Source organism: Pempheris klunzingeri, chromosome 5, assembly GCF_042242105.1.
Source record: "Pempheris klunzingeri isolate RE-2024b chromosome 5, fPemKlu1.hap1, whole genome shotgun sequence".
Lineage (NCBI taxonomy): Eukaryota > Metazoa > Chordata > Actinopteri > Acropomatiformes > Pempheridae > Pempheris > Pempheris klunzingeri.
The window spans coordinates 10,078,423-10,106,422 of record NC_092016.1 but is presented as its reverse complement, the minus strand read 5'-3'; the positions used below and the strand labels follow the sequence as shown (position 1 = coordinate 10,106,422).

Genomic DNA, 28,000 nt, shown 5'->3' with positions numbered 1-28,000 from the left:
AGTCTGCTGGTTTCTTCACAAACACATTGAAATCCAAAAAGTTTTCCATGAAGAATACTTACTGTATTTGTGGTAATTGCTTTAATAAGTCAAAACGTAATTTGATGTTCTAAATAACCTCTCTCTGCATCCAGAGCACAAGCATATTGTAACATGCACTTCCGTCCAGCAGAGGGAGAGTTGCTATGTGCTTTCCCAGCAGGGGAGGGACAGTGGCTGGTTTGAGGAAACACAGATGGGAAGCTTTCCAGATCTTGTACAGGTCTAACTCGCTGAGCATGGCTTCAGTAAAGCATTGGTCTCGTCAACACAGGATGGGAGCTTTGAGGGTAAGTTACCAACTAAAAAGACCTCATAATACTTTAATAAGATAAGCTTAAGATAGTTGGAGCAAATCTAAAATTGTCAAGTGTGAGAATGTGTAATGAGTAAATGTGAGATTTTTGTAAAGGGAAATGTTTTTTACTGTCTGTGTTCCTATTTGCAGTTTTGCCTGAACAGAATTTTAATTTAGTCGACTCGGGTTAAACATGTGAAACTAAAGCTTTAAGATATAATGTAATGATAATCTTAGTCGTGAAGACTCCAAAGTATTGCCATAGATGTGCTGCGCACCGCCACACTTCCTGTTAACATTTGAAAGCTTGTTAATTATTAGGCAAACATAAGCCCTCAGGCTCAGTTAGACTCCAGTCATAAAACTGCTCACTTGTCCACTTGTGCATTAGTCTCACAAGGTAATAGAATTACATCCTAATCCCTTCTGGTTTTTCTTGTGATAATACCACATAGTTGTGCATTCTGCCATGCTGTGAAGTGAGGACGTGGTGAGAGAGAGCATCCAGGAGGACTTGTGTTATTCCTAAACTGTGATGGATCCCCCTCAGAGGCAAAATGGAACAATCCAGAGACAAGACGCCAGCGCTACTGACCTCTACATGCCTCTTACTGAGGATCTAAATGAAATGCACCTTTATGAGTCCATTGAAGTCTTTTCTGAAGCTAATGAAACAAATCTGTATGAGTCTTCCTTGGCTGGGGTCATAACCCCGACTGAATACCAACCCAAACCCCCAGGCCATCTGTGGAGTCACGGGGGAGAAGGTTCTGGGAATAGAGACCACCAAAACACAAATGGCCGTCCCCCCAGACCTCCCCTTCCACTCAGAACCAGGCTTCCCAGTGCTTGTTTGCCAGGTAGACAAGGCCAAGCTCCACCTCCTGTTCCCCCCAGGACACGAATCCCCCTCAGCAACAGCAAAAAGCGGTTTTCTTGTAACCTCACTGAGCCTGCTCACAAGCTGAATCGTTCCAGGACAGAAATAGTCAATCATGTGAGTATCTCCAGTTTCTCCCTCGGCGAAGACAAAGAGCTCCATTATGATCACCCAATAAAAATCACCCAAATTAATTATTTTTTTAAAATTCACATCAGGATCCGTGGGCCATCGAGCTAGTAGACACTCCACAAGGCAGCACCAAGATCCTGGCTTCATTTTGTGCTGCAACTTCAAAGTAAGAGAGTACATGAAATTAAGTTCATGCATATTTACAGTGGCTGATTTTTCAATATTATCCTCTTGCCATGTAAATGAGATAAATACAAATACTGTTTCTAATGAATTGAAATGAAAGTTGTACTCAAAATATTCACCCTTTTGGCGTCTTAACACTCAAAAATGACATAAAGAAATAGAGTAACAACACTAGAGTATCGTTTTTTTATTTTTGATTACAGAAACGTGATTACTATAAAACTTTAAATATAGAATGTGTTTGTCATCATACTTTCATTTTCACACTGGCCACCTGTTTTTTTTTTTACCATCTCTGGCAGGCTAATGTCACGGTACACGCACACAGACAGCATTCATAACTCAGGTGTGGTATGGGGTCGAATATTACAAATCCACCCCGCACTGCTGCAGGACGTGGTGGTTAATGTCAGCGTGGCCACTGAGTGGGACAATCACCAGCTTCCCTTCCCCACCACAGGTAACGTTAACCAACACAGTACCACAACACACACTAACACAAAGACACAGTCACGTACAATACTAACAATAAAAAAAGAGATTTTAACTTGAAAAGATGTCTTCAATTGATGATGTTACACCTAAGAATATAATAATAATCACAATAATCAGGTTTAGAGTAGACCTTGAAGTGTGCAATGTTTATTATTTGTAATGGCACTGTTTCATTCATGGTTGCAGTGGAAGAAAAGGTACTCAGATGGTTTATTTGAGTAAAAGTAGCAATACCACAATGTAAAATACTTTAACAGGTAAACATCCCACATTTGAAATTCTATGTGAGTAATAGTTAATAAGTGTTACCAGACAAAAGTAGCTCATATCTGTAGCTGGAGTAAAAAGCACAATAGTTTCCTCTGTAGTGTGGTGGAGTAAAAGCATATACTCCAAATACTCAAGTCAAGTGTCAGTTCTTTACTCATTCACACTCCACCACTGCGTAGTTGTTGTGTGTTACAGTGCCTCAGCACACTTCAGCTCATTCTTCAGTCCCTGCACATGCTGGCAGAAGTGTGTGGACTCTGACCTCTGATCTTTTTTCCAGTGAACAGGACAGTGAGGAGTCTGATTGATGAAATCTTCCAGCTGCTGGACCTGGCTCCCACCACAAGTGGGCATTACGTTTTAAAACTGTGCAACTCTGATGAGTACCTCCAAAAGTAAGATACTAGTTATGAAATGAATGTTTATCCACCAACTAATCTATTATATTCTACTCAAACATTGGTTCATTTGGGGCACCAAACATAATTTCCCATATCTTTCCTCAGTGAAGAACTGCTGGGTATGCATGAAACTATTCAGATGTACTACAAGTTTAAACTAGTCGTCCCCCTCCGACTGCTCCACTTGAACAGCCTCACACACCGTCTGGTCAGAGATGTAAGTCAGTTCAAACTCCTTCTCTGTTCCCGCCTACAGTATAGATCATTTACCAGGAAGGGTGGTCTGACTTCAGTCTTCAAATGCTGCTTTCACAAATACCTGTGTCTGGCCCCAGGCCAGCTTGTTATCATCAGGTCTATTGTAGCTGTAAAAACCTCCACCCTGAGTTCTTGACTTTGTTCTGTTTACACATCACGTCACAGCAGGTGGTATTTACCAGCAAGAGTGGAATAGAATGAAGGTGAACCTGTTGTGTCCTAAGGTTTATAGTCATTGACTATGTGACACATAATGTGACATGCTTGAATGTGAAAATCCTACATGAGATTCTATATAATTGAACACTACAGCATAAGTGGCCATAATCCTACACAGCAGTCAGCAGCACCCATGTTTCTTCTCTAAGGGGGAGGACGACAGAACACCCTGCCACCTGTACCAGCTCCTGGGTCCTGTGTGTGTCTTCAACACCTGCAAGTAAGATGACAAGCAGTCCTGCAGCCCACATCAGCTTTTGCGAGATGGTTTCAATAACAATGACAACTGTTCAGTGGGTCATGTGTCAACCACTGTCTGTTTGTAGAAAACATTAAGAAGGGCTGCTTTGCTTTGTGGTGCCATACAGCTTTGTCACTGTGTGTGTTTAACCTTCCCTCCTCTCTCAGGTTGAGCCTGCAGGATGTGCTCAGTAGCTACAACAGAGAGGTGATAGAGCTAATGAGATGCAAGGTCAGAACAAACAGGACATTTATTTATGTCACACATGTTATCCATGTCAAGGATAAATCAGATATATCACTAGGAGTGACGTACCTGAACTGACTCTCTGATATTTCTCTTACTTGGGTCCGATCTCATTGTGTCTGCAGTCTGGGATGAACGTCAATGTGCTTGTGGGCTGTGTTCGCACCGTCAGCAATCTTCTGTGTGGGCTGTCATGTCAGCAGTTGGAGGACAGTATTGGCAGACTCAATAGAATCAATCCTATACCTCTGGTAGGAACCTGTCTCGCCTTAAAGGGCTTCTTTCAGTATAACTGTGCAGTGTAACCTTGTCTGTTTTCCTGTCTTTGGAAATATACACCAAAAAAAAAAAGGAGGTGTGAAAGAAGGAAATACCTCCGCATGAGAGTTTCCTTATGTTTTTTTTTTTTACAGAGTCATGATGAGATGTCCGAATGTGAAACGGGTGAGTAGCTGTTACTCAACTATGATCCTCAATTTACTGCTCACTAGTATAAACTACTGGGTGTCTATTATATGGGGAATGAGGGAGGAATTTTGGGCACATCCAAGGTCAGCTTTATTTGAAGTCACCCTATTTCACATTAATAAGCAGCATAGTAAATAGTGTCAACAGATGATGAATGACAATATAGTAAAACACAGTTTCAGTAATATAAAATATGTGTTCATTGGAGGAGGTAGAAGTTGTTGACAAATACTGTGCATTGATAAACACTTAAATGTGTCCTTATATCTGCTTATAAGTACATTGTATATGTTACAAGTCATTATTGTACATAGAATAGCACATTATAAGTCATTATTGGCTTGATCGCATAAAGTGATGTTTATTCTCTGTGTTTTAGCCATGATCATGCTCCACAAGGCGCTGCTAAATGTGCTGCAGATCTTCTTTGACAACTTCCACTCAGACTTCAGAGGGCAGGAAATAACCACATCCCCGCAAATCCACGATGTTGAGGACAACACGGAAATCTTCCAATTCAATATCGCTGCTCTCTACCAACTACAGCCCACCTGGATGACTACGTATGTGTACGCTTAAAGTCGCAGCAAAAGTACACACACACATTTTCATGCTTGTATTTACACATGTACCGGTTTACAAATATGTTGACACATGCAAATGTTAAGATAAGAACACTGGGTTCTTCTGCTTTCTCTTTTCCTCTCCATTTTAGTTATGAGTACTTCTCTGTCTCCTGTGAGTTGACGTACGTGGGAACAAAGATCTGTGACACAGGCATATCTGAAAATATCAGCACCGCCTTGTCTTACGGGAACAAGATCCAGTGTAACCGCATGTAAGGATATGAGCTCATAGAGTCTCTTAGTGTAAATGCTATTTTCTCACATCCAATGTCTCCTTTCCTCGAACACACAAGAATTCCTTTGTCACTGATCAGGAAGTCCTGCTTATTGTTTATTAAGTGACCTGGATCTGATCCAGGATCTTTTTGTACTGGTCTGTTGTGCCATCATAAGTATGCTTTAGGATTTGTGAGTAATGATAAAACATTAGAAAAGAGTTAAGAAAAAAAAGTGAAGTAAAAGATTTGACTTTTGACTGTATGTGTGTGTTTTTGATTTTAGGATGGTGTTCCCTGTTCCCGTGAATCAGCTGCCATATGAGTGCATGTTGACATTTCGCCTCAAAGGCTCCAAGCGAGGCAAGAGCCCCGAGCTTTTAGGCTGGGCTGTACTACCTCTTTACAGCGGCAGGTGGGTTTCCCGTGATGTTTACACTATCTCTTTACACTATAGACTATACACTTTTGGACCTGTCTGACAGTAGGTAGCATTGTGGCAGCCAAATGTTTATGTCGACTTGCCTGTTGTGAGAGACAGAATGTGGACACACATAAAGGGGAGAGAGTGTGCATGGAACATGTGACTGTAAAATGACTTCATGGCTACATTCATAAAACTGGTGTAGTACCACTTTAACCAATTTTTAAAGTGAGGTTTGAAAAATGAGAGATCATTCATTGATTTGACTGCTGCATCTCTTCTGTCTTGCCTCACTACATTTATAGATCATTCAGCAAGAAGGATTTTAGCTGGTGTCTGAAGGATCTTATTGTCTCTGTAGTTGTTACTATTATAATCTTTGTCAAGAAGAACGCAGCTTGGGCACGTTTTAGAAACTCAAACAATTTCCTGGGTTCTTATTCACAATAGTATATTTGCATATAATATATGTACTCTGTGTGTCTAGGACTCTGGTAACGGGGACAGTTCTGCTCAGCATGTCCACACTGGCTGAGCTGTCCTCTCCTCCCTCCCCTGCCCTGTTTGACAGCCACAGACGAGCCGTTGGCGTCATACTGCAGGTCAGTAGCACAGGACAGGGCTTGACTGTAACACAAACAACAACACATTACCTGCTTTCATTCATTCATTCATTCATTCATTCATTCATTCATTCATTCATTCATTCATTCATTCATTCATTCATTCATTCATTCATTCATCCCCAGCTCGAGTTTCAAGATCAGTTTGAGTGGAAGTATCAGAGGCCCATCGCACTCCCCGGTTCAGCCATGTTTACTGAGCCTTGTGAGGAATTGCAAAAGAAAATGTTGGATGTCTCCAAGAGGCACTGCCTCTGCTTGTGAGTGCAATATATACTATATAGAATGTTCAGCATTCAGAGATTCATATTTTTGGACATCAGATTTTTGTCAAAGTAAATATGTCTTCCCTTGTTTTGCTTTTGTATCCCTAAACACATTCCCGATGATGAAATATTCTCCTCTTCCTCAGTCTAACACAAAATGAGAAGGCTTTTCTCTGGAGCAAGCGTTACTGTAGTGACAAGGGAAGCACTTTCCTCCATTTGCTGCTGGGTGGAGTCCCCCAGTGGCAGCCTGAAGACTTGACAGAGATCTACACAGTTGTAGATAACTGGCTCATCCATCTGCCTGAGGAGGCTCTCTTCCTGCTCAGTGACAGGTAGGTTACACTTATTTCACATACAGAAATATTATGCAACATCATGCAAAGCTACAAGCACAGATAACATACAGCACATGATAAACACCCTTACAATGTACTGTATCATGCTCTCTGTGATGTTATGGGTGCGTGAGAAGGAATAAATGAATAGCCATCACACTCACCAGACAACAGATCAGTTACCCTGAACCATGATTGAGCTTTCTATTTGTCTTGTTTGGTCACTTAATATGTCTTTTTCAGTTTTCATGATCAGACGGTGCGAAGGACTGCGGTTCACTACTTTGAACAGATACCAGATGGAGAGCTGGAGGTGTTCCTGCCACAGTTGGTCCAGGCAAGCATAATAACACACACCACACTCTGAGTGACAACATTTTGTACATTTCATATTCATTTCCTCATCATCCTCACTGTCTTTGTCTTTTAAAGCAATGTTTAATTGGTTTAAGCCATCATATCTTAACCCTTTCATGCATGAATTATGATTATGATTCTTTTACTAAGTGTTTTTATTCATCTTTAGGCATGAAAAACAATTTTTTATTCAACCCATATTTTATAAAGATCTATTTTACATGTCCAGTAGTTGAAATATAGCTAGTGGTGCATGATGTACAATTCAGTGGACACTCCTTAGATGTTACTTGATGTCACCATATTTTTCTTACCTGCAAGGGTTTGTTTTTATAAAAGGTTTGAAAATGAGCAACTTGGTGTTTCTGGCTGTCTGTCGACCATCATGGTTTTTTTTCACTTGCAATGGCTTGCCACTGGGTAGCAGTGTATGAGATGATGCAATAGCATCCACTGTAGTGGCTGTACAGCTTTTGAATAGCTGTACACTGTAGTGACCTCTGTGCGTGAAAAGGTTAAACATGAGAACAGGTTACACACTCAGTGGTTTGCTGTCCTGCAGGCTCTGAAGAGTGAGTGGGAGCTGGATGGACCTCTGGTGATGCTGCTGTTGGAGAGATCACTGAAAAACATGCGGATTGCCCAGCAGCTCTACTGGTGAGCAGAGGAGTCACACATCAAACTGAGGGAATGTAGTGTTGGGTTACTATTAGCACTGTAATATTTTTCACTGCAGCATGTTAGGTTTTATTATTAATGGATGTTTTACATGCTGACAGGCTGCTTGAGGATGCTCACAATGACCCCTACTACCAGAGCTGGTTCAGTAAGATCCAGGCCGCCCTGCGACACTGTTGCGGCCGGGCGCTAAAGCATGAGCTGGAACTCGAAATCCGCCTGGTGTCTGTGCTTATGCAGGTGGCTGACATGGTTCGCACCGCTGACAAGGCTCGACGTAAGGTCTGTAAGCAGATCGCTCATTGACATACTCAGTGCTCACTCCCTCACTGGCTTGTAATCCTTCATTGTTATGTCTAACTGTGCAAGTCTTGCATTTTATTCTATTTTTTATTACATTTTATGTGTTTCTTCGCAGAATGTTTTGAAGAAAGAAAAGTGGAAGATTAATGACTTCTTCAGAGATGGGGTCAGCTGTTGTCTGCCACTGGATCCTGCAGTCCATGTAAAGGCATTGGACGTGAATGTAAGAATGTTACACAACACATAACTCCTTTTAAATCATTTTTATAATCCAATATGCGCACACATATGTGTACCATTGTGGAGGAGTGTTTGTTTAGTTGATATTATGTGTTACCTACAGGCCTCTAAGTTCTACAATTCTAACGCTGCTCCTCTGGGGATCTCATTCATCTGCTCTGACCCTCTGGCCAAGAACGTCAGTGTCATCTGCAAGGTTGGTAATATGTTGCTTTATTGGTGCAAACTGGGGCTCATGTAAGAGCATTTTTGTATTCTTATCCTGAACTTCTCTATATATATCACCTGTTCACGAGGACATGCACCTTCGTTAGACATCATGATTTTCTGCTGCCAGACATCAGCAGAGGAAAATGTAACAAATTTATCAGTTTCAATAGTCAGACTGGAGGACCACGTTGTTGTTTAAGATATTTCCTAGGCAATAGAAAATACTGATAGAACAGCTGCATATAACGTTTTATCAGAATCACAAAAATCAAAAGGGAATGGAGGTTAGATATTGAAAAACATCCTTCTAAATCAAACTGATCCATGACTAAAATGAGGGGTGGTCATGTGACAATTACTGCGATATTAGATATCTCATATTAGATAATGTTACAGCCTGGAATAGGTAACATACCTGTTACACTGTACATGGTGCAAGAGTATATAAGTATATAAGTTGTTCTCCCAAAATACTGTATGCCTATAAAAATGATAAAATATAATAAACCTCTCAGTGAATTGGCAAGCCATTAAAATGACAACATGAGCAAAATCTTAATTTTGCATGAAACAAGTTTTTAGATTTTATATCTAAATTCTAAATTAATTCAAATTATGTCATTATACTTCTTAAGCTAAACCAGAGTGCTTTCCCTCTGTGCAAAAGACTATTTCTACATGACTCATATGACAGGTCAGGACCACTCCTGGGTTTCATTTGTACTTAAGAGAAACTTCAATTTAATGCCACCAATTCTCTTAAATTGCCGGTATGTGCCACTTAAGAATGAATCTGTTTGTATGAGCAGCTTTTTTTCTTACTCCATTAAATGTGTTATTCAGACAGGAGATAACCTGAGTCAGGACATGCTGGTACTTCAGATAGTGCGTGTGATGGACAGGGTTTGGCTCCAGGAGGGGCTGGACCTGCGAATGATCACCTACAGGTGTCTATCTACAGGCAGAGCTCAGGGTCAGTTTATTTCTTTATTGTTTTTGGAAGCACATTAATCGTTCCATTGTCTTACACATCTGTGACTGTGAATTCAGCTTTTCCACACATATTCTATGTGGTTCTCAGGCCTGGTGGAAGTGGTCCCAGAGGCAGTGACCCTAGGGAAGATTCAGCAGGAGTGGGGTCTGGGTGGCCCCCTTCGAGAGGACACACTAGAGAAATGGTTCCACATGTGGAACAAAACCAAGGAGGACTATGAGAAGGTTGAGGCCAACACAAAATCTTTAAAAGCTTAACCTCATGTTTAACCGTACACTTGAATATTCACATTACATGTGTTTGCAGGCTGTAATGAACTTCATCCACTCGTGCGCTGGGTGGTGTGTGGCCACCTTCATCCTGGGAATCTGTGACCGCCACAATGACAACATCATGTTGAAACACAGTGGACACATGTTTCACATTGACTTTGGCAAGATCATGGGCAACGCACAGAAGTTTGGAAGTTTTAAAAGGCAGGTTGATAAAAAGATAAGCAGCATTTCAGCATGAAAGTTACAAAAAAATAGTGTTTTTGTTGGAGCAGGAAGGCGATGCTGATGAGTGTAACGTCAAAGACAATAATGTGAATTAACAAGAACCTTCCCCCACTCTTTTTTGCTATGATAGGGACCGATCACCATTCGTCTTTACATCTGAGATGCAGCACTTCATCACAGGAGGGGGTCAGAAGCCTCAGCGCTTGCATCGCTTTGTGGAGCTCTGCTGTGAAGCTTACAACATAATCAGGAAGCGCTCTGCACTGATTCTCAGCTTGTTAGAGCTGGTGAGACTTTGACTGAATAACACCGCTACAGCAACAACCTCCTAACTATGTCTCAGAATAGATAATATTACATGTACTCTGATGTATGTGGTTTCCAGATGCTACGAGCAAGAATGCCTGAACTGAAGGACTCTAATGACCTGCAGTATGTCCAGAACAACCTCAGGCCTCACGACACAGACCTGGAGGCCACATCCTACTTTACAAAGTAACTTAATGCACATCACACAAATATACACAGTCTGTCTTTCTAACTAAATAATTCCTTTAAGTTTCCCGTATTTTATTTCTACTGCTGTATCAAGATTCCTTCCACTAATGTGTTGTGTCTCTCCCGATGTAGGAAGATCAAGGAAAGCATGGGCTGTTTTGCAGTCAAGTTTAACTTTCTGACACATAGCATGGCTCAAGGGAAGAAACAAGAACCACTAACTCGGGACGGCATCCCCGCTCCCAGCACTAACATCCAAGAGGCTGTCATCCAGGGATACAGCATCAAGGGGAAAGATGTGGTGAGGCTACATGTTGCTCTTTGTGCTTTGTTAATTTAGACAGAGAATGTTGGCCTCATTGTTCATTTTTATAAAGAAATGTCACTGACAATGTTTTGCTTGATGCATCAAAGAGCTTTATGTTAGATCCTAATAGCCCGGGGTGGCCTGGTACACAGCTGGCAGTGTGTGTGTGTGTGTGTGTGTGTGTGTGTGTGTGTGTGTGTGTGTGTTGGGTCTAATGTCATTTATAGCCTCCGAGGCAGCAGTGCGTGTTTTGAAAGTCTTTCCCCCACCTTCTGGGGTTGAATGAGGATTGTTACTGGTGTTTGTTGGCATTTCACTGCTCTTTGATCAGAGCAGACTTCCTGATGTCAGGTTAAACTCTTCGGAAGCACAAATGTAGCACCTCATCAGTCAGAAGAAGCCTAGATTTGCCCTGGTACTCAGATTCAGCCTGTTGTAGAATTATTGAATGGCAATATTGTGCACTCGGTTATTCCCATAAAGGTAGCAGAAATAAAGGGTTTTCCAACAGTTTTTCCAACAATAAATCTATGTTAAAGAAGTTACTTTGTTGGGGTTGATTTATACCTTAGGAGGCACTGTAAAAACCCATGGTTAATGCAATGAAACTAACTTCTTCAGACTTGAGGATAGTTTTCAAAATAGGTAAACAATTGCAGAGGTCCAAAAATGAATTGTTAAGTATTCCTTGAGCTGTCGTCAGGTACCAAAATGTGCTCATGGGTATTATCAGTTTTAGAGCACCTGGGTTATCAACTTTCTCTCCTCATTCATTCACCCTGCAACCTAATGGAATAATTTGTTTTGTTTAATTTGCAGACGTATAACCTGAGAGTAACCATTCATGATGGTTTTCTGAACAGTGAGAAGACATATGGGCAGTTTGAGCTGATCCATAAGGAGCTGCAGAAATACTTCATTGAAACTATGCTGCCTCAGTGAGTGAAGAAACAAACATGTACACATGCAGCTCACATCACGTGGCTATTTTATTTTGAAGCACTGCTTCTTCTTTCACCCTCTTTCAGTGATGACGCAATTTGATGCTTCTCCCTTACAGGTTTCCTAGCTGGTTTAAGCTCTCATTCACTCCAAGCAGGAGGATGTCCCTGCTGAATAAGTACCTAAAGGAGCTTTTTGATGGACCATGCAAGGGAGTAAGTTCCTCTTGTCGCTTTTTGATTTCTCTCAATGACCTCTTGTCATACTTGGCTCCAACTTCTAAACCTGCCTCGCTCTGTCGCCTGCAGAATGAATTTGTCTGCAGCTTGTTCCTGGATGGCCCCAGCATAGTCCACGAGAGTGTGGTGACAGGTGATTTTATTCTTTAAGTGGGCATCGAAATTATAAAAGTTAAAGGGAAAAAATGGCATGCTAAAGACTGACTCTGTGCTACGTCTTTAGGTAATTCTGATGAGAGATCAGAACAGTTTCAGACATGTTATGCTGTGATTTACTGACACTGATGCTCTGACCTATTGCAGGAGCCCGTCCTCAGATCCAGCTCTACATTTCTTACTTAGACTGCAAGCTCTCAGTCTTGGTAAAACACCTGAAGAATATTGTGAGTTTTCTTCACTCCTATTATTGCATTGTTTGAAGTATTTAATAAGAAAGGTATGTAAAGTATATTGGCTCTGTCTTAAAACTACTTTATGTAGTGTGCTAAAGAGCAAACTGTCCCTCAACAGAAGCAGGCAAACGGCTCTAACCCCGACGCCTACGTGGTCACACGTCTGAGACCGGACCCTCAGCAGCGCTTCAAGAAGAAGACGAAGGTGGTCCGCAATAATGACAACCCCACCTTCAACGAACTGGTACAGCTTCCCTCCCTCCTATCTTCCTGCCATGATTTAACACAGTCACAACTCTCCTTTCTATTAGATTACTGCGCAGGTGTAAAAAAACAATGCTTTGTTACTGGTCAGCCTTTTACTACCTTTCATGTTACAAAGGGAAGCTTTAATACTGCCAACTGAAAGAAATTAAAAGAAGTCCCTTCTCCACAGTTCTGACTGATGTTTCAAATAAAAGCCAGAAGAAACTTCTTCAAATTACTGCATGTTCTGAATGTAGAGCTCTTTAATAATAATGACTAACATGTCTGCCTCGTATTCACAGCTTGAGTACACTTACGTCCCACTGCTTTATGGGATGGTGCTGGAAGTGACTGTAAAGAGCAAGAAGACTTTTGTGGCTGCCACCAACATTAGACTGGAGGAGGAGTTACTTGGCAAGGAGAAGTGGTTTCCCCTGGGGAACTGTGCAATCTGACCTCAGAACTGCACTGCAAGCACGCTGCCAGCAGGGGGCGCAACCACATTGAGGGAGAGAATCTGTCCAACTATCTCTCAGCCTGTTTGAGTGAGACAAATTCACCTGAGCATGGGACTGTGCACTCTCATTTATACCAATTAATCACATGCAAATGAATGAGCGAAACATGCTGGGAGTGGATGGTTTATTTGGATGAAGTTACAAGACTGGGTAAAAGACTCAGGGAAGGAGACTGTTTACTCTGTGAAGCCTCATTTGTGCATTTATTTTTAAAGGTTAATCAAATGAAGGACATTTGCTAATTAATTTTTTGTTGTGGACTTGATGGTGGATGAAGGAAAGAGACTAATACTTGTATTACCATGGTTGCACTTTTGTTTCTACTTTAACTTTGTTTTCTTCATTGTGAGTCAAAACTGTCCTTGTAAATGTGTGTGGTCGAGACTATTGATGTGACAGATTAAAGAGGAGGTGATGCAGTGCTGTTAGGAGCTGCCTGCCTGATACCTGCCCAGACTGTGTGACAGTGTGTTTGTCCCTCTGGGCTGTGTCAACTGGATGTCCTTGACCAGTGCAATTGGAGGCGGGAGGCAGGAGGGTGAGGGAGTGGGAAGAGAGGGGGTGAGCAGAGTGTGTGAGCAGGATGACAACTCTCAGCCTCTCTCGCCCGAGGGACTGAGTTAACACTCTCCCCCTCACTCCATCCTTTGTCTTATCCATCAGTGGCATTCAACCACAGTCATGCACATGCATGCACAAACACGTAGAGGCAGACGCTCAACATGCCACCACAAATACCCCTGAAAAGGCACCTCTGCACACACAAACTCACACACTCTTCCTGGAGCTGAGACAGGTTCATGTTATCTTAATGCCATCCTCCTCCTGACGGACCTGCTGACCTGAACTCTCCTCCGCCTCATTCATAGGATTTAGTGATGAGGATAGAAATAGACTTCCTTGCACTGGATTTGGCTCAAAAATGTATACCTCTGTGAATGCTATTTATATTATTCCCTGCTGGGTCTCTCACCATGAGGTAGGCTTAGAAGAAAATGCTGGCTGCTGCTCTAATAGTAGTATTCATAGAGTATTAATGCATCCTACCATCACTCTAATATATCTAATAGATTAATTCTTCTTCTTGTTATTTTGGAGTAGATGATTAATCCAAAAAACACAGTGTCGTATGGTTAGGTAAGATCTTGTGTGTGATCAACCCTGCCACAATAATTGCACTTTGCATCAATTATTAATTCTATGATAAGAATCTAATGGTATGCTCCAGGGATTTCTCCAGCAGACCTATTCTTTGTTGAGTGTCTTTTCAGCCCTGCTGGAACCTTCTGGTCTTTTCCTCTGCAGCACAAGAGTGCAGGCAGTAGAGAAAAGGCACATCTATTTTCTGACAATAAAACTGGTATTTATATCTGAGGAAATGGTGGTTTTGATTTATTTATATATTTTTGTTGTTGTTGCTGCATCAGCCACGCTTCCTCTATCTGTTGGCGAGGTGTGTATGTGTGTGAGAGTCTGATACGGAGAGCTGTTTTTAGGAATACCAAACAAAGACGAAAAGGGAGGCTGGATCCAGACTGCATCCGTCTCGGGACCGGAGAGGCACCCAGCGGTAGCCTGGAGGCGGAGAAGGAAGGGGGACGTGAAAAGAAATGTATGTTTAGTCGCTACAGACACGAGCGTCATATAGATGAGCGGAGGCATTTCCATAAACACTCAAGCACAGAGCAGAAACCATTTTTCAGTAATGCTGACACTGAGTGAAGGGAAATACAATGATGGTCACACAATGTCACCTGATGTAATTTAGCTCTTCATCAGACTCCCAACCCCCCACCCTCTCTCGCTCTTTCTGCCTCTGTGGCTCACCTTTCTTCAGGCTGGTGAAGGGCAGGGTGTACTGGCCTACAAAATCACTGCTGAAAAGGCCAGTCTGGTCTCGGACACAGATGTGGATGAGGCAGAGCTCGGGGACGCTGATATTGAAGTTCATGTCAGCATCCCAGTGAGGACTCAGAGCTAATAGAGAGTAGTAGAGTAATTAAGTAATTAGAATTAACCAGTTCATTAGAATCAAAAAGCATCCATAGGATTAGTTCAAGCAGCTGCAATCAGTATGTATATATACATTTAACTGCCACACAGCTTTCTCAGGAGTTGGAGACCAAAAACAGCAATGAGAGTAAATACTAGATTTGCATTCACTTGGTGGCCTGAGACCATCATTCCAAATGAATAGTGATGTTGCTCCGTGTCTAGTGGATGTGTAAACAGGCAACTGTTTGTCGACAATTTCACCGTATCAGCTCTATGCATTTACAGCTTGTTTCTTCTGCCCTCAAGTGGACAAAAATCTGCTATTGGAGGTTTAATATATTACACAAAGTTCCACTATCATAAAGCCAAAACTGCAGACACAAGTTAAACTAAAACTTTTCCGCAAGACTTGTTTTGACAAGTGATATTCAAGATGTCATTTATGAGACCCTCATGCTTAAACTATCACAGCCTAAGCTCTGCTTTAGTCACGGTGCTCTGAAGCTCAAGGATCCTCACAAAGAATGACACACGGAAGAGTCACCACAGAAGAGACGAAGAGTCCACAGCCATGCTAGCAGCTATGTGAAGCTATCTTTGGCGCTTTGAGCCACATGCTCACATTGTCACTGACAAGCTCATTCAACCTGTAGGGGACTGTATGTCTACAGAATTTCATCTTAATCTGTTGAGATATTTCAGTCTGGGCCATTGGTGAACTGACCAACAACTGACATTGCCGTGTATAGAATAAATAAATAATTATCAGATCCACGTTAGCACCCTTATCCTGATGATGATATATGACAAGTGTTATTTTGGTGCAATTTTATACTGACAAGTGAGGAGAGCACACGTAGATAAATCAGCTCTGCTGCAGTTCTCAGTCCATTTCTGATTCAAAAAATATTATTTTCTTAAGTTCCTCTGCTATGTCCAAGTTTTAATCTAAATCCACATTCATTTGTATTCACCAGTGACCTTATCCGTTTCATAGTGTGAAACGATTTTATGATTTATGCCCATGCATAAGTGCTCTGCGCCCTCCAGGACTCTCACACACTCTCTCCTTCTTCTCTCCGTCTTTGTCTCATGTCCGCAGCAGCAATACAGTGCTGTATCCCATCAATGTTATGTCTTTGTGTTAAATTTATTTTCATGTTGCCATTTTTAAAAAAATTAGATGCTGCAAACATACCGTTTCTGTGGTGAACACCAGTTGAAATATGAGAAGTCTGTAAGGAACCGTGACAGCTGTAGGATTAGCTTCCACACTTTAAAGTCTGATGTCAGACTTATTTATCATAAACTATAATAAACTAGCCCCAGTCATTATGAATGCTGGTGACAGTTATCACTATAACAGGTCATTCTGCAACTGCTTATTAATCTTCTTCATCATTTTTCGTTTCTAGAAAACTGAACGTTAAACACTCAGAGCTGAGTCTCAACAATGATGATTTATGTCTGGCAAAATACTTCTCGGATTGATACAAGTAAAGCCAATCTGACAAAGCAGAGCTGAGCCATTAAAGCTGTGTCTTGAGATGTCCCTACAAGCCCACGTACAGTTGAGCTAGCAGTACTTACAGTTGTTTTTGACAGTATGTGTGTTCTTTCTGCGCCAGTCAGATGGAATCCCATGAATCTCCACTCTGACAAAGGGGTCCAAAGGTTTGCCACTCTTGAGGATAGGTAGGTTGGACCCACTGATCACCTTTAGACAGATGCAGACAGAGGTGCAGAACCAATGGTGACATAAGGGGTGTACGAAGATATAATTAATATCAGGGATGAACAGTGAATATAAGTAAGAAGAAAAGAGAAAACCGGAGAGCAAGAAAAAGTAAAGAAAAGGAGAGGAGAGGAGAAGGATGTAATTATACTAGTCTGGAGAGAGGCATTCTTATCTGCAGTCCTCTCACACTGAGCCTTCCCTTCCCTGGCTCTGATCAAAGACAAACCTGCATGTACTTATCACGACATGCCCCGCTTGGCACTGATGGAGCTCTACAGTGTCCGGCCCAAAATTACAGTCCCTTTCCTCTCCTAGAGTCACTCCAAAAAAACACCCCACGTTAGGTTCAATCAAGTCACAATGACCCATACTTCAGTGAGCGTACAGATAGCCCTTTGGAACTATCATTTCATAAAGATTTGCTATTGAAAAAACAGACCATTGCTTATAATAGACAGTTTTATGCTAAACAGACTCATGAAAGCTCAAGGGGAAATATTGTTTTCCTGAGCAGATGAATAATTTACTGTTTAAAGATTGAAAACTCGATCCTACCTAAGTTACAACACTGAATGCTACTCGTGAGTTGAGAGCTGAGTCAAGATTGCAGGATTTTCCCTGAAGTGATCAAATAATACAGAATGATGATATGAATAAATAAAGGTGAGGTTTTTCCCAGGGCATCCAAAAACAGAGCACACCACATTTATATTTCATGCACTGTGCTGGGAAGATGTACAGTATGTGCATACTCCATTAGAAGATGTGCTTCGGTTTAACTTGCGAGAGTCTATACATCCTCATGAATTGTTGTCTGATCAAAATTTGTTTCCCTCTCCAGGCATCTGCATAACCAAGAATCACAGTAGATCTACTGTAGGGCTTTAAAGCACCAGATTGCATTATGTGAACTCTTAAACTGGTGTAACTAGTTACATTTAGAGCAGCTGCTATACTGACTGAGCCAGGCCAACTGAGGAAATAATCAAAGATCTACTATTGCATCTGGTTGAAAAATATAAATAAACTGACTGATTTGCAGTCAGTTTAAAGGTCAGTTGTTGAAATTTGAGTGAACCGACCCTTTACGAGGGATGATTCATAGCTTTTTATAAGATTCCAGCAAAGTAACTGTGATGTTTCCTCGTCAGTTCGTCTGCAGTAACTCTCTATGAGTCCCATGTGATCCCAGTAATTCCACATATTGTCTTTGCAGTACGAAGCCTCAGATATCGCAGTGTCCCACAATTATGTTCTACACATAACAGCAAACTGTTAAATCTCTGTAATTGGACTTAGAAGAGTTAGTGTGAGACTGTCAGCACACTAAAGAGACGTGACTGGATGTGACTGTTCTTCCCACTTTAATCCCTCTGTGACATGTGGCTTAGATACAGTACAAGAATAATAAAAGTGCTGCTATTACTGTCCCCCAAGATGCTTAAAATAATGGAAAAGGGATGATTTATTAATTGGACCCTTGGCCTAATTGCATTAGATCGCCCCTCTCTCTCCTTTCCTTTTACTTTCTGAGCGAGATAATCTAATTAAACGCAGACCCTCTCAGGGAGTTTTACATCATTGTTGGTTCACAGCATCCGGCAGGAAAGCATTTGTCTGGAGGCAAAGAAAAAAGATGGGCTCTGCCACACAATCCCTACATTGTGAGGCACAGACACACACATACATGCATGTAAAGCACGCACGCCGTCCTGTAACATTTCACCTTAATCCATAAATCCACCCAGAGTGGATTATGCAGCATTCAGTGCTCCATAGCTGTACCTTGAGCAGCAGGTGTGTGGGTTTGAGGCTGGGCTGACTGCAGCCGGGATCAAAGCTCCTCTGACTGGACATGAGCACAGCCGGCTTCAGGACGTATCCACAGCCCCCGTTGTCCTGGAAACGGCCATCATTAAGGTCCATAGGCAAGCCCAAAGACTGGAAATTGAGAGCCACTGCAAAACACCACAGGACCATCTTGTTACAATGAAAAGAGGATCCACAGAGCAATGGCACAAAAATAAATAAATAAAATTGAGAATGCCTAAAGCTTGTTCAGATAAAATGAGCAGCAGGAGATGATCTCCTGCATAGCTTCTGTTTTGTACGGCTCTTGTTCATTCTGCAGGAGGGAGCGAAATTATACAATGACTTGAAATGTTTGCGCAACAATACATTGCATCAGGGACGCATTCAAAATCACCAACTGAGCAAGAGGTGCATCTGTGGTGGGTTTTCTGCAGTGCAAAGCTCTTTGTTGGCATGCGTGCCACCATGTCCTCAGAGTCGTCAGTGACTGCGCATTTCAGGTTGTCAGATAAAGAAAGCAGGATGTTTCAGCGCATGTTTCAGCTATTTTTCTGCAGGGTTGGATTGGAAACACTGGTGAGTCTGTGATAATATATACAGAAAAATGCCTTCACTAAACAGCATATTGGAGTGCATCCATCTGCATATTTTTTTATGCCTTTGTGTATGTGTGTTTTGTATATATTGTCTGTGTACATCACAGGGTCCCGCACAGGGTCCCACTGAATGTTCTCATCTAACTGTAATTGATCCATTCAGTATGCTGCTTTGTACCGCAGTCTCCGGCAGCTGTGAAAAGTGCCGATCACCATCTGCACAGCTGCCACCAAAGCACGTAGACAGTCTGCTCAGAGATCAGCAGAGCTGCATGTCAGAATCAGTGGCTGGCTGGATGAGTAATGGAGATGGATGCAGAGGATGTGTAATGACAGCCAAAGTGACAGGAACACTGGCCAAGACAGTGCTTTACACATCAGGGTTTTGACTTTATGTTCATGGGTAGTCACATATTGCCAGAAAGCTTGAGGATGTAAAGTTTATGCATTATTCTTTGCTGCATTACTCTCAGTAGCACAGGTATGTGATAATGAGTCAAGTCCAATGCTCATATTGGATAAATGATAACTATAAAGAAATGAAAAGAACTCAGCTGTGGCCCAGACAAGGATGCAGTTTTAAAAAATGCATTTAAGAGAGTGCAAATCGATTAAGAAAATGTGTGATAAGGGCCAGGAGAGGACTTGCTCCGGGGAAAACGCAGGCATGGTGGTCAGGCTGTGGACTGGAATGAAATGTTCCTTTCACTGCTAATCAACAGGACACTTGGCCAGGTTGTTGCCTTTGAAGTTTGACTATCTTAGTTTCCGCACTGCATTTCTCTCAGTTTGTGAAAAAAAAAAAGCTTGTAATGGATTAGCGTTTTTTCTCTGTGTGTCGAGACCATTTTGATTCTTGTTGAAACGTGTGACACAAGGGAATCAAAGAAATTCTCTGCTCACGTCTTGTTTGAATGCATGTTCAGGGTTTTAATCTCGACCAAAATAGAAACGGTTTCAACAAAAGTACAAAAAAAAATGTCAGGGAGACTTCATTACCCCTTTGTATTTTGATATATTTATTATCAGCCAATATATTTTGCAGATATTGTTTTTATTAAATGAAGTAACTAATATTTGAGTCATTTTGTTGATAAATGATAAATGATCATTTAACACAAAGACATAAGGATAAATGATCTATCTCTATCTATGCATGTACTGTAGACATACATACATACATACATACATACATACATACATACATACATACATACATACATACATACATATATGGGGTCTTTCTCCCCACTCACCGAGCTGTGATCCGACGTTCCAAAACTCCTGGGGGTTGTAGTTGGACGAAGATGTCCTCGAGCCTGCTGGATAAATCCTGCTGAGGAACTTCTGGTTATGCTGAACAAAATCTGTACCTGAGAGAGAGGATGCACAACACTCAAAGGTCAAATGTCTCCTCTGACACACACTCATTAATGAGAAAGTTCACTGATTCAGACTTCACAGATGTCACTCCTGTGATCCTGGACATTTTAGTCTATCTGACTAAAATCTAACTTTAACAGTATCAGTAAAAAAAAAAAAAAAAAGTAATTTCATTTGTCAGAGACAAAGTTCTTAACATTACAGATATGATTATTTCCCCTCTGTTTTGTCACAGTTATTGATGAGTTGCTTTTATTAAAAATATGAAGATACACCAATTGAAAAAATAGTTAAATGCAAAATGGAAACTTTTAGAGGATACCTGAAAAGGTGGAAACACTTTGTCTTGATCAGGTTTTGATGTCTGTATAATTATCCTAATGCTGGATAGACAAAAAAAAAAAACTGGCACACATCTTCAGTCTGTGTGTGATCCTACCACTGCTGTGTAGTTCCTTGCAGGGTTTGATGATGACAAGAGCCTACAAGGTTTTTACAGCTTCAGCATAGCTGAGAGTGTTTATGGTCCCTGCCAACCAAGCCAACCAGCTCATAATGTAGCCATTTGTCTGGAAAGTGTCATTCTTCCTCAGCAGGAGCAGATTACATTTCTCTACATCACTCTGTTTCTCCAATATACTGCCGCACAGCAGCAAAATGACAGTTTAACTGATAATCAGTTGATTCGAACCTCAGCGGGCTCCTTCCACCCCCCAAACAGTGATAGTATAAGGCACATTTCTGGGCTTGCACTGTTGTGCCTTATTCCCTAAAAAGCACTCCCCTATGTCGTATATGTCACGTACGCTTTCACTATTGTGGAGGTTTATGGCACCAGAGGTAATTGCATTTCACGTCCAGAGAGGACCTACAAAGACTGCTCCTTTGGGCTCGATGTGATTATAAATCATATGAATATGCTGGGCTCATCAGAATTATATGCAAGTAATTATACACTTTCTTTATTACCTCAAAAATCAGCTATCCCTTTTCCCTTCCCACAGTTTCAACTCCGTAAATTTTACCTGAGGCTTTGGCTAGCTTGCGAGCTTTTTTCTCTGCCATAGATGTGTTCTCATAGTAGTTCTGATTGTCCTTGGAATGACTGAAGCTGATGAACTTGACAGACCTGGTGTATACAACCAGGTCAGATAAAGCCTCTGTCACCTCCACCTTCTTCTTCTATAATTTAAAGTACAGAGAAAGACAAACCAAAGACAGTATTCACCAAATGGCAACAGATTGTGTTGAAATTCCAAAGAAAACAAGACTAAAGCGTTTTTCCCATCAGCTTATTGGTTGCAGTGGCCATTTAACTACATCTGTATCACATTCTCATACAAAAAGTCTATATTTTCAATTCAATTCAATTTCAATTTATTTTGTATCGCCCAATATCACAACAGAGTTGTCTCACAGTGCTTTGCAAAGTTCTGTCTCTATTTTTCTGTTCTTAAATCTGACTGACTTACTTTCCTCTTTGATCCTGCCTTTCTAGGAGACCAGAACTTTGCTTTGGTTTGATGATCCTCGTCCTCATCATCCTCCTCCTCATCCTCGCCCTCATCTACACTCTCCTCTGCCTCTGTCCCTCCTGCGTCCTCTGTCTTGATCTTAGGCTTTAACTTTTTATTCTTGATGAGGATCTTATTCTTCAGATCCTGACACCCCCACGAAAACACATACAGTATAAATTCACAAGTGAAATAACACAAAAGTACCCTCACGGGTTCGTTCATTTACCCCCGCGTGCATAGAACCATCACGCACTTGCATCAATCAAACAAACTCTGTTCCTGCATCTTCAAACTTAGGACACGAACATCAAAACACTTGCCTTGTGCGAAATGCCCCCTTTTTGATTTGCTGAAAAGATGCTATTCCTCAAAGAGTCACGCAGGAGCCACATCCGAATCAGTGCACAAACACGACCAAGTTTGGTAGGATGATGAAAGAAAAAAGCAGCAAATGCACCAAATCTCTCAATCACACAACTGCTGCCACACTCCACCAGCCTGGCTCCAAATCTGTTAGCACTCTATAGGGCTCTTTACGCAGATTAGCTGCAATGCGCTAAAATGTAAAAGTAAAAGGTTATGGTCTAGACATGGAAGCAGCTCTGTGGTAAGCCACATGACAGGATGTCACCCTGTCGGCATCACATACTGTACGCACAGTAAAAATATGCAAAACATTGAGAGATCTGCCCACATTAACAACCTGTAAGAGTCCATATAGTATGAGAATTATATGCTTCTCAGCTTCCTTTGGCACTGCACTCTTTCATTTTTCATTGCACAAAATGATACAGTCTGGAGAGCTAGAGCAGAGGCTCTGTATATGTTAATGTAATTTAGGGTGTCATGTGAGGGCTCTTGAAGAGAATTCAGCCCATGTTTATGGTAGAAATAGAATAAAGTAGGGCGATAACTTGTTAATGAACTACAGGTTATTTCTATTCATGCAGTAACTCAGCGTAATGGAAAAATAGAGGGAAGGCCATTGGGTGTTCCATCCTTCTTGTGGCTTTTATGATTTGGTAAACAGATCTAAAACCTTTGACATAAGTGGCCAGGGTGGAGTATAGAATAATGAAGACTTCTGAGTATTGCATGTTAGATGGCAACATGGGGATAAAGCTGCATGTATGTGACACATGAACACAATTTCAGTTGCTGGGGGTTAATTGTCAAGATGAAACCACTGCTGCTCAGGCTCCTATGTAAGCCACCGCATCTTGAAGTCATTAAAATAAAAAAACAAAATGGGGGAGTAAATCTTATATGCGCATTGGGGCTAAAACACAACTTATTTTTTGCAATAAATTCCAAAGCAGCAGAAGTCAGAGGCAGCAAAGAAACTCCAGTGAGACAGCTCACATTCATCCACACTCAGAGAAAAACCCTTCATCCTTCTTGTCATATTCAGTAGACTGGAGTGACTGAACCGGCATCTTTCAGGTCAGTCGCTCAGTCACGAGTTGAGGCTTTTTCGTGGAGAAGTCAGAACCCAAACAGGGTAATCTGAAGGAACGATCGGCTCATGTGCTTCAGCATACTTAAAATGATGGACACTTCTCAGGATCAACCACACCATATTAGATATTGTGGATCTCTAAGCGATTAAAGAGGCTTGAAAATGCAGGCGTCCATCTATCCCTGCATCCCAGTGGAGGAGAGAGGCACAGGAAGCCTCAGAAAGAGACTAATGAGGCCCTCTGTGACAGCGAAAAGGTCTAATTTTCTCCTTGTTTTGCTTTGCTATGACATACGATGAGGATTTATACATACAAACACTATCATCTCTCTGCCTGCACCACTCAGATAGTGGAGTCTTACATTTGGACTTGGGAGGTCTCCAGTGGTTGGATGATCCAAGGGAGTTTTCAGCAGCTTGTCCCCCAGGACAGAGTTGAGGTACTGGGCCATGACCTCCTGCTGCTCCTGGGAGCAATGGTTTTCCAATGATAGGATTACCGGGTAAGCAGACACCTGTCGAGAAATAATCACAGAAAATCACGATTCAACCCATATTGCCAACAATTAGCATCGACCTGGATCTACTGCGCTCTCTGCAGCTGCTACATTCTCCAGACACATCACAGAGAATGCCCCAAATCAAAGACAACTTGCAAGCAAAGCATAACCATCAGAGATGCTATTAATTAGAGCAAATGCAGCTAAGTAAGGACTCCTGGGGCCTTCTGAGGAAGGAGTGATCACAAAGTTACATGCCTGGGGCACCACTCAAGAGTATATACTGTATGTCGTGTTGTCATGTAGCATACTATATGCTGTTACCTCAAAGGCATGCTGCTCCACAGTGGAGATGACATCCTTGAAAAGTATCTTGGTGGTCAGGGTGTAGCCATGGTAGACTACAGGCTCCATATCTGGCCCATCCCAGCAGTCAATCTCCAGACAGCGACAGCCTTTCCTCAGAGCACTGTGCCACACACATGCACACAAACACAAGCACGGGCATAAATATGGAGACACAAGCACACAAACTGAGCTGTGGCAAGGCTGTGATGAGCACTTGTAATGAAGCATGTGAGAAATTAGAAGTGAAGAGTTGAGGCACAAACTGAGCTATTTCAGGTCAGGTTTTTACTAGTCAAGCCATCATAACCACTTCCATACAAATGAAAATTTGCTCAAATTATTCAACACGTGAATAATAAGTTGCGAACATTGCAATCTAATAATTTATTCCAACAACTTCTTCTGCCTGAGTGGCTCTGGATCTACTCCTCATTTAACACCAGAAAATTGGGATGTTCCATTTTCATTTCTGAGCTTTCTTTGCATAAAAAAATATGGTCAAGTTCATACAGCACAGAATGTGTCTTGGTAGAAGACATTCGCTTCTGTTGGCAGTGGACAAAAATAACATCACTTTCACAGCACTGCCATAATCATTATAGCAATGATACATTTTCTTGCAACCCTGATGCAAAGTTATATCACCCTTTTCCTCCAGACATTTTAACTCAGGAATGGTTTTGCTTTTTGAGAAATCAGCCTTTTTCTACCAGTTTATTGCTGTTTCACTTTTGAATGATGGCAGCACAGCATCAACATACCACATTTCATGGAAACACAAAGGCATTTTTAAAGGTAAAGCATTTTGGTCATTTTGGCGGCTTGGTAACCGAACCATCACTGATCCGATTCCAGCCGGTGACCTTTTTCCAACCCTCTCTCTCCCCCATCTCCTGTCTACATTCACTGTCATCTTTTCTTTACTCTCCCAGGTGTGAGGTACCAAGCTTTCTAAAACACCATCTTCTCCCCCTGCCACTTTGTTCTCCTCTCTGGATGATTCTCTCATTATCTAAGTAAACCAGAGCTTCCAGGCCACTGGTTTGGAGGACTCCACTTTACCCCCGGCCCAGGCGCTCAGCACTTTCGCAGGGACCATAAATACAGCACTTCTGCTGCCATCAGCCCCTTTTGTAATCACCTCCATTACCCCATAAAGGGACCACAGCAATTTCACTGTCTGCCTCAGCACGAGTGGGTCAATGAAAGGAAAGGAAAAGAGAGTATCCAGATAACACACATGTAGGTCTGGAGGAGACACTTAAGAGAGAAGATAATAGTGCACTGACAGGGATTTTAGGTCTGTATCAGAGCCAAATGGTGTTTAAATTGGTCTTGTGACTGACCTAAAATAGCAGATTAATGAAATATACAGGATTGAGCAGATTAGTTGATTTTGGTTAATTTGTAAATAGAATTTAACATATGTGTGTGCAATTTTAAATATAAATTTCCCTATAACCTGTAGCACCCACAGGTCACATAGGTAAAAACATAATTTTTCTTTAAGGCCTGGATCATGAAGATGAGCACAAGCTGTACAGAATGCACTGTACTTCCCTACCAAACATAAGCATCCAGGTGGCTCTTTCCTACAAGCTGATCTCCAATCAGGTAGGTGTTATGTGACGAGGAAATGAAGTAATTGGTGAGAGGCTGATCCATGTCTTGGTACACAGATGTGTGGTCCTGGTTGAACAGGCAGCAGTCTTTGGACTCCATGTACCTGAAGAATCCTTCAAATGTCATGGACCTGCTTGCTCTGGCTGGAAAAGGAGGGGGAGGAGCAGAGCAGCAGTCAGTGACGGTGACAACTGACAAAATCAGCATAATTTCTTCTGGCAAGTGTAAAGATAAAGTCTTTAAAAAGGTCTACACCAGCCAGCTCAAGCAAAAGTCGTGTTCCTTGTGTTTAAATAACACAAATATTAAAACACATCAAGTGAATAATAAAACTAAAAGATGTTGCAGCCATGCCAGTGGATCTGTGAGACTCTGTGTGAGCTGTCTAGGCAGTTTGAGCCACATGCTAATGCCATACTGACATAACATACTGTTTAGCAGATATGATAGCAGGTATAACAATATTTCATAGACATAATGTTCACAATGTTCTCTCATCTTAGTTTGGCTTGTTAGCTAACATTTGCTAATTAGCACTAATTACAAAGCACAAAAACGGTGTGGAACAAAGTGGGCGACTGGCCAGCAAAACCATGTCTAGCCCTGTAGTCTAGACATAATTATAATCATGTGCATATGGATTGTTTAGGCCCAGATCACGGCTCTACACAACTTCAGCAAACTTTTAAGACAAAATGAAGGGTGGCATTTAAAAGCACACATGCGCTTCTTGAGTGGGTATAAAACTAAGTGCAGAACATGACAGACTTCATTGAAACAAATCTAGTTCTTTGATTAAAAAGTCAAAAGAGCACAAGACCAGATACATACAAACCATACAGGAGAAGCCAACAAAACAACAAACATCGACCTGTGTTATGACAGATATTTTGGTTCGTCATAGTGGGAAGAGCACAGGTGTAATTTATAACAGCTTGAAAACAGCTACATTGCATTTAGGTGAAATAGTTCCAGGGTCTTGGTATTGTGCAGACTTGCTTGCTGGGAAAGAACTGAGCCATCATTAAAATTAGCTTAGCAGTCAGAGCTTCGATACCAACTGTCAGCTTTACACCCTCTGTCCTACCTGTTCAGGTCATTTATTCATAGTATACAGAATTATTATAGTACAGGTGCTGGAAAAGCTAAAAACTGCACCTCCCACTTAAAGACTATACCATGAAGTGAAAGAAGCGAGGTCTTCAGTTACGATGCAACACAGACTAGACGTTTACTTTGTGTTGTTGTTGTTTTGCTGTTTATGATGCTGTGAATTAGCCAGCAGTGCACAAGGCCCTAGCCAACATCTGGTCTACTTGTCCACTGACATGCCTGACTCTTCATTTTCCTTCTGTCATTTCAACTCCGTGCCTCCGGGCTTACAGCAAATCACTTTGTCAGTCAGGCACTGCTGGAGCTTAGGCCTAAACTTCTGGTATAACTAAATTAGCATCATTACGTGACAAAGCCTTAGTCCTTAAAGAATAGTGTATTTTTTACCCATAGTAATGAGCAGCGAGCAGCCTGACATGGCACACAGTTCTCCCTTCACTTACCCGTCTCTTCAATCTCATATCTATCAATCAAATTCTCTGCCGTCTCCTCATTTGCTGTGAGCTCCATCTGCTCTTTGTGGAGGAACCTCAGGAGAGCGCAGGCAGGCAAAGTTGTCTGGCCTGAGGTGTAGCATTGGTACAGATGCTGGATTTCTGCTCTCCTGGAGGAGGGGGCCTTGCTTTTCTTCATCTTGCCCTGCACACAGTCATTATAGCCTCTTAATGCCCTGTAGTTGATTCTGGAAAGTTATTCTTGAGTTTCTTTGTGAAACTTCCAACTTGTATGAAATCAACATGCCAATTCTGAGAAGTGTACGCAGCAACTACTAATGTGTTTAAGGCTTATGTTTTTTCTGCATGGCTGAATATCCATCATGACAGTGTTAGAGGGAAGAAAATGTTGAATTTAAATCCATTTAAAACG

General features: G+C 41.6%; 2 protein-coding genes across 2 annotated transcripts; one reads left to right on the top strand and one right to left on the bottom strand.

Moving 5' to 3' along the window:
- The first annotated feature begins 243 nt into the window (after positions 1-243).
- On the top strand, positions 244-14,428 carry pik3c2g (phosphatidylinositol-4-phosphate 3-kinase catalytic subunit type 2 gamma). Its single transcript, XM_070830857.1, has 33 exons — positions 244-329; positions 793-1,334; positions 1,436-1,515; positions 1,838-1,995; positions 2,581-2,695; positions 2,807-2,918; positions 3,328-3,398; positions 3,587-3,650; positions 3,791-3,916; positions 4,079-4,109; positions 4,513-4,696; positions 4,849-4,971; positions 5,261-5,389; positions 5,886-6,000; positions 6,148-6,281; positions 6,434-6,622; positions 6,869-6,962; positions 7,545-7,639; positions 7,762-7,942; positions 8,079-8,186; positions 8,307-8,399; positions 9,257-9,386; positions 9,495-9,631; positions 9,714-9,883; positions 10,038-10,194; positions 10,293-10,402; positions 10,538-10,706; positions 11,532-11,650; positions 11,773-11,869; positions 11,963-12,026; positions 12,197-12,276; positions 12,404-12,529; positions 12,834-14,428. Exons 2-33 carry the CDS (start codon positions 873-875, stop codon positions 12,984-12,986), a joined length of 4,176 nt encoding a protein of 1,391 aa, XP_070686958.1. The 5' UTR covers positions 244-329; positions 793-872; the 3' UTR covers positions 12,987-14,428.
- Positions 14,429-14,541: 113 nt separating this feature from the next.
- On the bottom strand, positions 14,542-27,766 carry LOC139201521 (1-phosphatidylinositol 4,5-bisphosphate phosphodiesterase zeta-1-like). The gene is made up of 11 exons (XM_070830858.1): positions 27,577-27,766; positions 25,962-26,163; positions 24,374-24,518; positions 23,912-24,064; positions 22,046-22,234; positions 21,599-21,752; positions 20,447-20,563; positions 18,560-18,740; positions 16,635-16,783; positions 14,877-15,026; positions 14,542-14,624 (listed from the first exon to the last, which is right to left on the bottom strand). Exons 1-11 carry the CDS (start codon positions 27,764-27,766, stop codon positions 14,542-14,544), a joined length of 1,713 nt encoding a protein of 570 aa, XP_070686959.1.
- Positions 27,767-28,000: the final 234 nt, after the last annotated feature.